This window comes from Ochlerotatus camptorhynchus, unplaced genomic scaffold (genome assembly GCF_037179485.1).
Source record: "Ochlerotatus camptorhynchus isolate MF236.1 unplaced genomic scaffold, CSIRO-AGI_Acam_v1.1 ptg000408l, whole genome shotgun sequence".
NCBI lineage: Eukaryota > Metazoa > Arthropoda > Insecta > Diptera > Culicidae > Ochlerotatus > Ochlerotatus camptorhynchus.
Window position 1 is genome coordinate 930391 of NW_027040894.1, and position 16017 is coordinate 946407.

General features: G+C 40.2%; 1 protein-coding gene across 1 annotated transcript in view; it reads left to right on the forward strand.

Moving 5' to 3' along the window:
* Positions 1 to 15193, forward strand: part of LOC135710957 (uncharacterized) — a 44687-nt gene extending 29494 nt beyond the window's left edge. The window contains exons 2-4 of the mRNA XM_065233682.1: positions 14574 to 14675; positions 14749 to 15033; positions 15117 to 15193. Of these exons, the coding sequence (XP_065089754.1) occupies positions 14574 to 14675; positions 14749 to 15033; positions 15117 to 15148 (419 nt within the window). The 3' untranslated portion in view covers positions 15149 to 15193. The remainder of the gene's footprint in view (positions 1 to 14573; positions 14676 to 14748; positions 15034 to 15116) is intronic.
* The last annotated feature ends 824 nt before the right edge of the window (positions 15194 to 16017 follow it).

Below are 16017 nucleotides of genomic sequence, written 5' to 3' on the forward strand. Positions count from 1 at the left end.
AAGAGTAATGGGAGTGAATGTCTATTTCCATCCTTGATTGTGACTATCTGAAATTAATATTGACCGGTTTTATGAGTTAAGCACATACTTTACAACCTCTGCTTGTAACTTACGTGAACTTATTATCATTTTAGCGTCTCATGGTTTAATATTTACACAAAATCATTTTTTACAGCAAGTGAGTGGAAGAAACCCTGTTTCCAAGTGCCATTTACATTTATTCCACAATCGTTCTCAAAGTTGGCAGCAGATCTGCTACACTAGAATTAGCAGGAATTGTATCCATTGACACAGTAATACAGGCTGACGTTAATATAGCCCAAAGTGTATTAAAGCACAGATAAAATTCACTATAATACAAGGAATTGCATCCAGCAGGAAAAAAAATAATATCGCTTTAAGATTGCATCCAGGTTGATAGTTCCGCTGGAGTACGTTTTGATAGTGATTGAAAGTTACTAGAACTATTCCACAACCGCAGATAGTATATGAGCCAGTAAAACGCGCACTTTTTTGCCCGTAGATTCGAAGAAATACTTCAAGTCTCCTCATCCATTAATGTATGAGTGTATTGTATGTATTCCATGTATAATGGAGTGTGAGTTTGACTGGTACTGTCGCATTAATGGCCCTGCGCTCATTTTCAACTTCTATTCAATTTGCATACTGCCATACTCTAGCGGAACTATCAACCTACTCTCTTCAGAACCTTCTCTAGCTTATAAATTATCACACTAAAACTGCATGTTAGATAGCATTTCCAACCAACTCTAATTATTAACTTTCCAACAGAAAGCGAAAGTAACTTCGTTACTATAGCAGAAACATACGCCATCAATAATTCTTAAAGTTTCTAGAACAAACTTTCTGCGAGAAATCAATGTATAGAAAGTTATGAAAAAAATAAATGATTTTTTTAGGCGTCACCTTAAGTAACCTTTTTGAAATCAGTATAAAACGAGAATCATTACAGTTAAAAAATGTGTATGTTGTGCAAATTTGCTTCAAATGAATTGTTCTACAACTTTGCAGGAAATTTCGCTGGTCTGTCTCAAATAACTAAAAAAATGATATTTTGAGCTCTGTAACCACTGTAAGGGACCACCCATATTGATCCACCGGGCAGCTGAATAGTACTTTTATTATACAGTACTATCTCGTTTTTGGTATTATCCATAGATATACGAGGTCTTAATGGATGTGTTTATTTTTATTGGTCTAAGTTTCTGCACTACTCAATGGAACAGCAATTGCTAGTTTGAATTGGAGTCCAAATCATAATTAAATAATTAATTGCTTTATGTCTTCACGCTTATTTCCTAACATGACAATAATTTCAAGATATAATTGTGGCTTATCTATGTGGAACTGATATAAGATTTACGTAGTGCGAAGTGTATATAAATCACTGTCTTTTTCTTGGCTTTATGACTTTATACTTAATCTGTTCTATTGTGCTCTACATACTTTAAGCACAATCTTATTATATAAAATATTATTTTTTTCCATTCGATCTTGTTTTTCGTGCTGAGCACCAATGCTACCGACGCCAGGGAGGCAGCTCCCACATCTGGACCCTACCTATCGACCATCCTCATCTCATGAACCTGGGACCAATGGCTTTACTTCCCTTGATTCCCGTGATCAGAGATGTTATGCCTCAGATTGAACCCAGGTCTGCTGAGGTGAGAGGTGATCACGCATACCACTACACCACCGGCGCCGCTGTTAGTTTGCGTATCTTAGGAAAATGGGTTCCGCAAGTTTAGTTCGTAATACCTGATATGCTCTTTTCTGTTGGTGGTCGTGATTTGCTCGATTGGTTCCGCTATTTGACAGCTCAATTGTTTCCCGAGATTCTCTCCGCTAGACTATGAATATGGCGACTATGAAGCTAACATCATCTTCTGTCGAACTGTGTGCCGCACAGTGGGACGAATTCAAAAATAGTGGGACATGGCTATTTGTGACGAAACTATTGAGTATAGCTTTTTGTTGTCTTCTAGAATGTTTCTTTATTTTTTAAGTACTTTATTTTAGTAGTGAAAATTTTTGGTTAAGGAGGGTATACACTCAGATAAAAAAAAATAACTTTTTTATGTCTTGTTATATTTGATGAACACCTATGAAAACATTGAAGATGAAGTCTTTTTAAGAAACTTTGTCCAAGGTGTAAACTTTCTATCTCTCAAGTGGACGAAGTTATAGGGTGAAAATAGACTACAAACGGTACACAGCAATAAAATAATTTTGATATCACGTCAAAGTGGATGCACTACAATCATGTCGAAAATATGGTGTAATATTACTTGCTAAAAAGGACAAAATTATCATTAATACAATGCATGAACTGACATTACGCTGCTTTTACTGCATTTGTTTATTTATGTGGTCATAAAAATTACATGAAATTTTCGACATGATTGTAGTGCATCCACTTTGATGTGATATCAAAATTATTTTTTTGCTGTGTAGTTCTCCCTTAAAAAACGTTTTTTTACCATAACTTTTTTCCATGAATTTTTTCGATTTTTAAATATTCTACAAAGTTGTAGGTGCTTAGAAAATGCACAATTTTGCAGAAAGCAAAAAAATCGTTATCTCTTTGTTGAAAGGATTTACGTCAGTTTTTACAATTTTTTTACACTATCTTTAAGGGGGTCACCTTGCAGGTTAGCAGGTATTAGCAGCTAATGACAACGTCATTTCATTCAGCAACTTATACCCTACTGTTTCATATACAATTCATAGGGGGATCCAAGGGGATGGTTAATAAATTTTCACAAAATTTACCTCAATGTTTTGTTACGTTTTGCTGTTTTCATGAAGATTTTTCCAAGTATGTACATACATGAAGACAAAAAACGTGTTTTTTACCGTTAATTATGACAAAAGAAATCATTATGATGAACATTTGCACTAGCTATCAATATTAAATGGCAATACAGTAGGTGGTAACACATTTATTTGAACTTATTTGCGTTTAAATCCCGTAATTGATGTTGACACTAACGAATCCTGGAATTTTCCTGATTCACGGCGCAGACATTATAAGAGCTTCTATTCTTCCTGTTGGTACTCTATCAGAAGAACCTCAAGAATGCCGAAATAAGGACATCAAAAACTTTCGAGAACATCAGGCAAGGAAATGTTCACGGTACAGATATGTGCTTTTTATATTTTCTAATCATAGTTATGCTTTATGTTTTGTTTTTGTATTCAACAGTGTAGCCACCAATCAAGACATTTTAAGCCGACTGATGGTGTCTTCAGACCCATTGATTTCATCAATGCGAAAGATTCCAAGAAGGCAAAGCATTCCATTCAGAGGGATGCATTGAAATTTTTGAAAGAACCGAGTATTTTAAAGAACGAGATGCCATGTTCATCCAGCGATGAAGATTAGGAGGAGAACGATCAACTATAATAAAAATTGTAACCAAACAAGAATCAAAAGAGTTTGAATAAATGTTTTGTCACCTACTTAATTGCCGTTTACTTTTAATAGCTAGTGCAAATGTTCACCATAACGATTTCTTTTGTCATAATTAACAGTAAGCAACACGTTTTTTGTCTTCATGTATGTACATACTTGGAAAAATCTTCATGAAAACAGCAAAACGTAACAAAACGTTGAGGTACATTTTTTAAAAAAATATTAAGCATCCTCTTGGATCCCCCTATGAATTGTATATGAAACAGTAGGGTATAAGTTGCTGAATGAAATGACGTTGTCATTAGCTGCTAATACCTGCTAACCTGCAAAGATAGTGTAAAAAAAAAAAATGTAAAAACAGGCGTAAATCGTTTCAACAAAGAGATAACGATTTACTGTCTTCTGCAAAAATGTGCATTTTCTAAGCACTTACAACTTTGTAGAATATTTAAAATTCGAAAAAATTCAAAGAAAAAAGTTATGGTGAAAAAACGTTTTTTAAGGGGGAACTACCGTTTGTAGTCCATTTTCACCCTATAACTTCGTCCACTTGAGAGATAGAAAGTTTACACCTTGGACAAAGTTTCTTAAAAAGACCTAATCTTCAATGTTTTCATAGGTGTTCATCGAATTTAACAAGACATAAAAAAGTTATTTTTTTTATTTGAGTGTATACCCTCCTTAACCAAAAAATTTCACTACTAAAATAAAGTACTTGAAAAATAAAGAAACATTTTACAAGACAACGAAAAGCTATACTCAATAGTTTCGTTGCAAATAGCCATGTCCCACTTTTTTTTAATTCGTCCCACTGTGTGCCGTGGTAAATCAAAGAGAAAGTCGATAAAGAGAATCGATCAACGAGGATAGGCCCTTTTCAAATGTTACACGAGATTACATATTGAAATTCGAAAAAAGGTGGCATCACTGCTTAAGGAACCCCCATAAGCTACGCCAACGGGATTGATTGGTTTTTTTTACTTTAAATGATCTTTATTTCTTGTGTTTGTGTGGTTTACATGTATGAATTTTTCAAGTGACACAGATGCGTCTTTTCAACTTTAGTACAGTGAGATTTTAATTATTATTTACAGTTTCTAGTCCTATCAGGCCTATTTTAAAGTATGACCACCTTGGTGGGGTTGGTTTGAGGGATTTATTGGTTAGACAGCTTCCAGATTTCTTTCACGATGTACCAGTTCTAATAGCGATTGAAAGAATGAGGGTGATGTATAGACCAAGATTTAAAGCGCTGGTTACACTTGTGAATATATTGACATGTGTAACGTCCATTTTAGATGTATAGATGTTTAGATTTATGGGCAAAAACAGCGCAGGGTGCAAGCTATTTCTTAACTACCCAAACATGAGTAGGATGATCCTACTAGGATCTACTCATATCCACCAAAATTGAGTAAACAAAGTTGGGACTGACAATATGACGAATGAACAACATCAACCTGAATCGGAATGTTAATTTGTTGTGTTGTCAGTTACAACCTTGTTTGCTCAATATTGGTAAGCCGTAGGGCTTTTGATCTAATATCCGTCCTACTAAGCACAACCCGCGCTTTACCTCTCTTTTCTGAACGAGTTTAAACAAAAAATGGAATATTTCTGTCCAAGATAACTTCTAAATTTATTCACCTTTCCATACGTACCGTTGGATTTCATAAATATTCACAAATTGTTGAGATATTGTTCGAAATCTAATACTGCTTCTTGATTCTAAATTCGTTCTACGAGTTTCAATTCCGTCCTAACGCATTGAAACGCCATTAGATTTTCTTCGTCCTACGGATGAACGTAGAAAAAGGGGATTCGCTAGGAGCGCTTCTTTTGTTTTGAGAACAATGAGCGTAAATATTCATACAATGCGCTGTAAAAGGATTTATGTTGTAGCTAATGAACTAACGCATCGGAACAAATCTATTTTTGATTTGTGCACGGTGAAGTCATTGATATTATTGGTCTTTACTGATCGATAGAACGGAAATGGGCGTTTACGACGAAGTAGCGCTCTACCCTATGTTGTAGCTAATGAACTAACGCATAGGAAAAAACCTAATATTGCTTTGTGCACGTTGAAATCATTAATATTATTGATCTTTTCTGATCGATAGAACGGAAATGGGCGATTACGACGAAGTAGCGCTCTACCCTACTGCTGATGGAAATGAATAAATCTGAATGAAATTTGGATTGTTTAGAAATAACGTGTGCCGATTGGTGGAATAATTCGCTGTTTACGGCCAATGAGATCAACCTAAATTTGATTTTACTTTACAGGTGCAGTAATTCAGAACGATTTGCTTCATATTTTCTCAGTTTTTTCGCGCTTATTCATGGAAAAAAATACCAGAATATGATAACACAAACTATTGGATTTTCTCGGTCGATTGGCACTACTACTAAACTTAGTAAAATTTTCCGTAAATTTGTCGATTTTCCAGCAGTTTATTGAGATTTTTATTTTGGTTGTTCTCATCGGATGTGCACAAATTTGAAGGGACAAAATCCAACGATTTTGCGTACGATTTCTTCTGCAGAAGAACTAAACATTAAACCTTCACCTGAAAAAGGGGGTATCAACGCAGGTATCAACCATATTGATCGGATAATCCATCTCGAAAAAAGCTTGCATAGATTTAACGCGTCCACTGACGCACATACAGGCATCAGCAAATTTCATCTTGCCGGGTCGATTTTTCATATTCAATTTGTTTCTAGTTAAGATGTCGTAATCAAACTGTCGAGCTAGATCGAGCAGAGTTCTATCGATTGGGAATGTTTTATACCTAGATGAAATAGCTTGTGTGCATGGCTTTCGGTCACAGACGGCAATACGTGTGAAATCCGATTATAATATCTATGTTACGGTAGTAACAAAGGTAATACGACTTTAGGACCAGTTTGCAATGGTTTCATGATTGATCTGAATCAGTGAAATTTCACATGGGACTTAAATGGGACTGGAAGTGGCTGCCCTTTCTCATCCCTCTAGTATCAGTGACCCCATACATTATTAATGAATATTCTGCTTGGTAATCAAAAATGGTCACCACTAGGCCACCGAGCTCCATTCATCGCAAAACACCTGTTAGCGTAGCAAGCGTTGGTTTATTTAAGACAAATGCTTATAATTATTATAATTATTATTTTTATTACTGTGATGATTTTTTTTTATATTGATAATAATTAAAAATAATAATAATAAAAGACGAATAAGAGCACGATACCTATAGTGGTGGCCATTAAAATAGGACAAAAGGCCGATTTTCATACAAAGTAGCCAACTTTGGCATGTTACTATGTTTTGTTATGATCAATTGAGCTGAAATTTTCACACAGAACTACAAATATGCTGAATTTTGCGTGTACGTAATATCAAATTATTGGAAGCGCTTGCCGGAAATTGACGGGCTGGTTGAAAATGACCAATAAAATGCACATTTATAATTAGAAATTTCCGAAGTGTTATACTTTTTAGATTTTCAACTATATTGCCAATAAACAATGGCGTGCTTAAGAAAGTTATTCACGAAATGTTCAAAAATTTTCGGCAAGGGCTTCTAATAATTTGATATTACGTAGCATAGCATAGCATATGCGGTTGTACAAATCGTGGGTGGCTATATAATGGTCAACTAATACGTTTTGCAGAAAATATCGAGTGTTGACGCAGAAAATATCACTTGGGATTAGTGATTTTCCCCACACGAAAATAAAATCTACAATACAAGCATCGCATTATACACCTGGCCACATCCTTACAATCGCAGGGGAAGGGAGGGAAAGTTAATCCAACATCTACTTAAGAAGGTGCAGGGAACCCATACTACCTTCATAGGTGTCACAGGAAGGAAAGAGTTCTGTTAGTGGGAGGGTGAATGATTTGGCAACTCTATTCGTCAATATAGAGCATTTGATAAATCAGTGACAAAAAATAAAATATAAATAGATAAAATGGAAAGATCTCACCCGATTGGCCTAGAGACTTTGCAGCGTCATGTTTTCAGAAATGCTTTATTTAATTTTCTTTGAACCACCGCAATCACTGATAACGCTCTTCTAGCTCGTACGTACAAACTTCTAATAATTTGATATTACGTACACGCAAAATTCAGCATATTTGTAGTTCTATGTCAAAATTTCAGCTCAATTGATTATAACAAAACATAGTTGCAATATGCCAAAGTTGGCTAGTTTGTATGAAAATCGACCTATTGTCCTATTTTAATGGCCACCACTGTAGCTATTTAGCACTGTAATGGAGGAAATACCATTAATAAACCCGTAGCTTCCGCGAAAGAAGCAACACCAACATGGAGTTGAGGACAAGAAGATTAAGACCAATACGATCGCCCGAAGAGGGATCCCCTACTGCAGCTGGTTCTGGGACGGGGCACAGAGCGAGCGGCCAGTGGCTGGAGGAAGATGAGGTGCAAGATCGGCCCTTCAGTCAACGGACTCAGCCCGTAACTCACACGGCGAGAACGAACAGGCAGCAACAGACAACACCAAGGTAATGCTGCGCCTGCTAAGGATACTGTGGTTGACCGGCGTCAATCACTCACTTTGGCAGGCCGCCAAAGGTAGCCGATCATGTGGACGAGGGAGATGAACCAGTACGTGATGCGCTGCTACTACGCTTGCACGACGTTCGAGACGGATATGTCCGGCAGATCAAGGATGCTGGATATGTTCAATGAGCGGTTCCCTCGATTTGCCAACCAGCTTGACCGGAACAAGTTGTACACTAGGCAGCGAGCAATCATGTCACACAACTTGCTCGCACCTGCCGAGGTAGAATGCATCAAGCTAGAAGTGCGAAAGGAAACTGTGGAGGGCAGGGAATGGATAGAGCGATACGTCGAGAAAGAGTTCTGTTGGGCTGAATGCATCACTTGCGAGTGAACACGTCAACGGAGGAGCTAACCGCTTCTGGACAAGAAGTGGACTAGCAACGACACACAACGGGATGAGCTAGCTTTTCGTATGGACGCAGTGGCTACACAGTTACAAAGGACATACACCATGTCCCGGCACAAGATAGCAAAACTGCAGTATTCCTACCGGCTAACGAGTGCAGTAAGTATTCTCAACGAGGATATTTTGCCACAGCACTTGGAAGCTGTTGAAAACCTTGGGATTTCAAACGTACCCGCAAGGAGACGTCGAAAGTCGTACATGTCCCAACGTTCATAAACCCGCATGGATGCGACGCTTGGAGGGCCGAATCGTCACGCTTCGGACTAAGGTTGGTCTATTGACAAAGTACAAGAGGGGAAACCGATCATCGAAGCTAGTTCGTCACGTTGCTGAAATTGTCAAGCCTGCAAGTCTCATTGAAGCCGATATTAGTGACGTCCTCGACACCCATGTACAACGGTTGAGTGCTCTTGCTAAACGGATGCGACGTTATGGAGAAAGTTCGAAGCGGAAGAAGGAAAATCGAATGTTCAACACTAACGAAAAGGAGTTCTACAACCACATCCGTAACAACAAAACCGACTTTAGGAAAGGACTTCCGGAGATTGGCAATGTAACACAGTTTTGGGCCGATCTGTGGGAGAATCCTGTTCAGCATAAGAGTCATGGGATGTGGTTGGCAGAGGAAGAGGATAGGAATAAGGGAATTGTAAGCATGCCGACGATGGTTGTAACCACCCTGGATATTTGGGAGGCTACGCGGTACACCAGGGGGCTGCACCAGGGCCAGATTTTGTATAAAAAGTACACCTCAATCCATGGACGGAAGCCAGAATGCTTCAATATGGTACTAAAAGAGCCCCAACACTAACCAGAATTTATTACCAGAGGAGTAATCTTCTGCTCATGGACCAAAACACGGCTAATCCAGCCAAGTACAGGCCAATAACATGTCTCTCGAGCTTGTACAAAGTGCTCTTATCATTAATAGATCGGAATATACAGAACCATTGCAATGTAAACAACGTTATGACCGAAGAACAGAAGAGCTGCTGGCGAAACAATCAAGGCTGCAAAGATCAAGTCCAGGCATACCAAAAGTACCGCCTCATGACAATATTCCAACGGCTGTCGCTTTCTTTTTCCTACGACAGCCTTGAGAATGAGCTATAAGCGACAGCCCACAGTGAGGCTGTTATACGACATGCAACGTTGCCGTCTTGTGCAGTACACGACAGCTCGTTCTTAAGCAAACCCCACACGTATCAATATATTGACGCGAAGGGGAATTATTAACATTAATATTGATGATGTGAATACAGAAATATTGTCAATACCGATGCATTGACGACAATATTGAATGTATTGACAATACGATTATTGTCAATAAAAGCAATGGTGTACGGTCCACATTAGTCATGTATTTTGTTCGTTCGGCTATGACAGCCTCGGATGGTCATTCGTAACGTTCCTCGTACATACAAAAAGCAGTCCGTCAAACTGCCGATTCGTTGCTGCTGGCTTTGAAATTTTGTTTGTGTGTCGTAAGACTGCTACTACACTACCAGTGTGGCGCCGGAGCTCGTTCGGTTGCTAGGCAAACAACGGTTGCTTAAAGCAAACCCCACACGCATCAATATATTGACGCGAAGGGGAATTATTGACAATAATATTGATGATGTGAATTCAGAAATATTGTCAATCTCGATACATTGACGTCAATATAGAATGCATTGACAATAGGATTATTGTCAATACAAGCAATCGTGTAGGGTCCACATAATACAGCTTTCATTCGTTGGTGCGTGCGCTGTTACCAATACACTTCGAATTCAGATCTGAACGTACGGTAGCAAGCGGTTGTAAAGCACACAAAGCAACAGTCAATTCAGATATAAACCAACTGTCGTGAGGAGGCTGTACTTTTTGGAAGCCTATCAGGTCATCATCGATGCAGTTATTGCCAGTCAGGCGAGCCAGAAACAGAGAAACCTGAGCATGGCGTACATCGACTACAAGAAGGCGTACGACTCAGTACTGCATTCGTACCTTCTGAAGGTCTGCAAGGTGGACGGTGAAGTCATCAACCTTATGCAGCACGCAATAGGAATGTGGAGTACATCTCTTCACGTTACTGACAGAGCCGTGGTGTTACGGTCCAGAACTCTCAGCATAAGAAGTGGGATTGTCCAAGGCCTACCTTTAGTCCTCTGTGGTTCTGCCTTGCGATGAATCCCTTGAGCAGAGCACTCAACCAATGCAACTATGGTACCATCCATACCAAATGTGGAGGAAGAAGCACAAATGTTACTCATACACCTTCTACATGGACGACTTGAAGCTGTTTGCGGGAACAGTGGAGAAGCTGCACCGTCTCTTGTATCTTGTAACGGTGTTCAGTAATGACATCCGGATGGAGTTTGGAGTCAAATAATGTCAACATCTGTCGGGGTCAAGTAGTGTATACTGGCAGTTTCCGCATGAACTAATAGGAGGAAATTCGGAACATGGTTGAAGGCTAAACCTACAAGTAGCTAGGGTTCCAACTGAAAGGGATTCACCAGACAACGATCAAGAAGGAGCTGCAGGAAAAGTTCTTGTATCGAATCAATTATGTTCTGAGGTCGTTCCTGTGGGCCGGCAACAAGATAAAGGCGATAAACACGTTTGCCGTGCCCCTGTTGACTTACATCTTTGGGGTGAAAAAGTGGACCAAAACAGACTTCGATAAGGTACAGGCATCACTGATATCCAAGCGCTATGTATTTCCCAGATTCAGCAGTTGCGGAGGTACCTCGTAGAAAGTCAGTACCGTCAAGTAGTCTACCAACGGCACCAGTGGTGTGGTGGTAAGCGTGATTACCTCTCACCCCAACAGGCCTGGGTTCAATACCAGTCGGCGCCGCCGGGATGTTCTGAGGCATAACATCTCTGATCACGCCTTCCTTCGGATGGGAAGTAAAGCCGTTGGTCCCCGGTTCATGAGTTGATGGGTCGATAGGTAGGGTCCAGGTGTAGAAGCTGCCTTCCTGGTACGTCGGTAGCATTGGTACTCAGCACGGAAAACAAGATCGACGGAAAAAAACAAACCAAAGGAAAAAAAAAAAAAAAGTGGTCTACCGTGCTGTTTGTGAGGCAGACCACAGGTTCAGCGCCCTGCATCTGGTGCAGGAAGACTACCAGTTGAATTGCGACTTAAAAACTGCCGAAGATAAAGTCGCATCGTTGAAGCTGAAGAATTCCCATCAGATGGAACAAGCGCATGTCGACAAAGTGGAGTCGAATACGACGCTGGTGCGAGGTGAATTCTTCTCAGAGACTGAAGGTTTCATTGGTAGAATCCAGGATCGGGTTATTGCGACGAAGATCTACCGTAGCTACATATTGCACGAAGAAGGAGAAGACCAGTGTAGAAAGTGCACTACAGTAGGGGAGACAATCAAACAGCTTTGGCAGAAGTAGCGTATCTCGGTCGTCACAACGATGTCGCTAAGATTTTGCATCAACAACTTGCACTGAAGCACAACTTGGTGAACCAGTAAAGGGTGATACGGTCAAAATTTGGTCAATATCAACTTGACGTATTTCTTTCAATTTTGCATTTAAAAAACCTGAACACCCCTCATTTTGAAGGTGTGTGTGTGTAGAATGTTGCTCCTATTTTGATTTTGGAATTCACTCTTCAGTTGTCAAAATGCCGTCCAAGCAAGAAGAGCAGCGTATCAAAATTTTGCTCGCGCATCGCGAAAATCCGAGCTACTCGCACGCAAAGTTGGCAAAATCGCTAAAAGTTGCCAAATCAACCGTTACAAATGTAATTAAATTGTTTGGGGAACATTTGTCGACAGCCAGGAAGTCTGGATCGGGGGGAAATCGAAAACCGGAAGCCGCTGAGACGACAAAGAGAGTTGCCGGTAGTTTCAAGCGAAACCCTAACCTCTCTCTCCGAGATGCCGCAAATAAGCTGGGTGTATCGTCTACAACCGTGCATCGAGCCAAAAAACGAGCCGGACTATCGACTTACAAGAAGGTAGTGACTCCAAATCGCGATGATAAACAAAATACGACGGCCAAAGCGCGATCCCGGAGGCTGTACACGACGATGCTGACGAAGTTTGACTGCGTGGTAATGGACGACGAAACCTACGTCAAAGCCGACTACAAGCAGCTTCCGGGACAGGAGTTTTATACGGCAAAAGGAAGGGGAAAGGTAGCAGATGTTTTCAAGCACATGAAACTGTCAAAGTTCACAAAGAAATATCTGGTTTGGCAAGCCATCTGTACCTGTGGCTTGAAAAGCAGCATTTTCATAGCTTCCGGGACTGTCAACCAAGAAATTTACGTGAAAGAGTGTTTGAATAAACGTCTGCTGCCTTTCCTGAAGAAACACGGTTGTTCCGTACTGTTTTGGCCGGATTTGGCATCTTGCCATTACGGTAAAAAGGCCATGGAGTGGTACGCCGCCAACAACGTGCAGGTGGTTCCCGAGGACAAGAACCCTCCCAACACGCCAGAGCTCCGCCCAATTGAGAAATACTGGGCTATTGTCAAGCGGAACCTAAAGAAGACCAAAAAAACTGCTAAGGGCGAGCAGCAGTTCAAGGCAAACTGGCTTTCTGCGGCGAAGAAGGTGGACAAGGTGGCTGTACAAAATCTGATGGCAGGGGTCAAGCGTAAGGCCCGGCAATTCGGATTTGGAAAAGCGGAAGCCTAACTGAATATTTTTCCTGAATTTTATACTAATTGAACTTGAAAAAGAAATTTAATTTGATTTTTTAAATAAACGATTTCACCGATTTACACGCGTTTTCCCTTGACCAAATTTTGACCGTATCACCCTTTAAGTACCCTACTACAAGTACCTGCCAGACCCGGTACAGGAAAATAGTTACATAAAGCTGCACTGGGATCGCGAGATCATTACGGATGTCCACAATCATACCAATCGCACTGATGTTGTGATATACGACAAAAGGATGAACCCGGTAACCCTCATCGATATCGCTGTACCGTTAGATCGCAATGTTCAGTCAACGTTCTCGACCAAGATATTGAAGTACCACGATATGGTGGAGGAGTTGAAGCAGTTGTGGCACCTGGAGGATGTGCGTATAGCTCCGGTAGTAATCTCGGCGACCGGAATGGTTCCCTGTACCCTTATACGTTTTCTTGAAGAGTTGGTATTACGAAGAGAACTGAACAGCATTCAGAAAGCAGTGAATCATGGAACCTGTAGTATTGTCCGGCGGTTATGTTCCGACTGAAACAAGCATATTAGGATTAGGCTGTTATTTCGAGAGGTAGTGATTTTTTCTGACGGTTTGAGTATTCTAAAGACAGATGAAATCCGGAAGAATTGATATCACGAACTCGACGTACAGAAGACAATATCGAAGATGGCTCGAAAGACCAGACAAGTGGAATGGAAGCGCAAAAGGGAATCAAGCCGCAAGCGGATTAGCATTTGGCGTCTGATTACCAGCTTTAATTGCATGCTGCGGTTGTCAGTTGTGTTGATTTTTTCCCTTGAAAGTGCAACAATGATTCGTGAAGGAACGCGAGGGTGGTGACTCTATCTACGATGCAGGAAAAGTTGTGCTTTGCTGTGGTTAGCGCGCACGCTGAGTAGATAGAAAGAAGATTGATGACGATTCTGAAGATTTCCTGCAAAAAAGGAATAGGATTCAAGCTGAACGATGAGTGGCTGTCGCTGATTCTTCTAATGGGTTTACCAAGCCAGTACGAACCTATGAAGATTCTACAGAACGTAACGTATACGAGCGGTACAGGCTCCAATAGCTCCACTGGTGCATCACGGACATGGATGAAAAAAGACTACAGCAAAGAAGGACAAATCAATTCGAAAAAAAACTAGGTTATTATAAATCGTAGTGTCAGCAGTAACCGATTACATCAGGAAAATCACCATAAGCAAATGCCATTGCTGGCATTTTAGAAGCAGATGAGTAAGGCGCTGGAATGGAAAATGTTTTGAAGTGATCGCAATAGAAAGATAAAAATAGGACAGACAAACTCTAATACAACCTTGAGTACCTATTTATTGAAATTATCAAGTAATTACATTGATTGATAGCACGAATGTAGAAGTCAAAGTAAAGTCTGAGCTAATTAAATAAACCCCATTTTGCACTGTAACGGAATTAAACTAATTGATCGATTTCTTCTTTCCAATTTTCTCCCACAGCACTGATACTTTCGGTGAGCATATCCGAAGCACGACGCATCAAGCGACAGCAATCGAATCGCAACCCTTTCACAACCTATTTTCCACCGAGCCAGAAATTCAGTAAGAAATAATGACCGAAAGGTTTCCAAATCCTGCAACTTTTTTTTCGATTTAACTCTTCCATCAATTACAGTCCGAAATCGGCCATCGCAGTTCGGCAGCACCAACCAACCGGTGCGAACGACTTTCCTGACCGAGGGATTCAACGATGTGACGACGACGGTGCGGGTGACGCGTCCCCAGAACCAACAGCCACCGCCGCTGGAAGCCAGGAAGCCATCTAGGTCACGTGAATTTTATATCTGCTTGAACAACTGCCTGACGCTGAGCCACTACAATCCGGTCTGCGGAACGGACCACACCACCTATAACAACGTTTACAAGCTGGAGTGTGCGAACCGGTGCGGCGCAAGGCCCAGTAAGTGAAATCAACGTTGCGATTGACCGGATGGGTTGCAGCCTTATCATTGATTGTGGTTTTTTCTTCTTTTATTTTTTCAGGAGTTCAAATCCGAAAGCCCGGCGTTTGTTGATTAAGCACACGAGCGTCCGTCTCGAGAGCCGCCATCAGTGGTAGTTGGAATGATGTTGGATTGTTCAATAAAGTGTTTTTAATTTATTGATCTGCGTGTCGTTTGTTTTTGGCCGGAGGTACGGGAAAATGAGAAACATATTTTGCATTTATAAGAAATCCTACGACGGAAGTCACGCAAGACAAACATAATTCAGCGATTCAGGTTCAGGTTTTTCAGTTCGAATGGTACCCAAATAGAGCAGTTCCACGCCAAATGACAAATCGGATAAACTCGACTTTCTCCGATTTGGATGAAACTTTGCATAATTGTTTGTTATGGAAAAAACTCAGCCATTTTGAATCTAGTGATTTTTTCCTAAACGGCGACTGATATTTTTCATTATATTGTAGCCCGTAAACGTCACTGACGATCGAAATGACGTCTGAGACAACGTTGTAGAGAAACATAATGTCTTTCCTGAAAACCACAATAGTTTTTAAGCAATTTTTTAAAAACTTTAAAATTTAAAAATGACATTGAACAAATCAGTGTCAACATTTCAAAGGGGCGTAATTGTATTAGTATACAATGGTTTTAGCCGTCGATTTCTCGTGAATAAAACTTTACTCATGAAGAATCATGACACCATCAGGTAGAGGAATGTTTTCTTTACCAGCTAGCATTGTTAATTTGGACGGATGGGCTTTTATTTGCGATAAATCGATAGTTAAAGCCATTGTTTGCTAAAGCAATCACGCCCCTTTGAAATGTTGGCACTGAAATGGATTTTTTTTTTAAAGCTCATACAAAATGCATACTTTTGTGCAAAGCCATGAACACTTTAAATTTGATAAAAATCGTATAACTTTACTAAAATGGTTAAAACA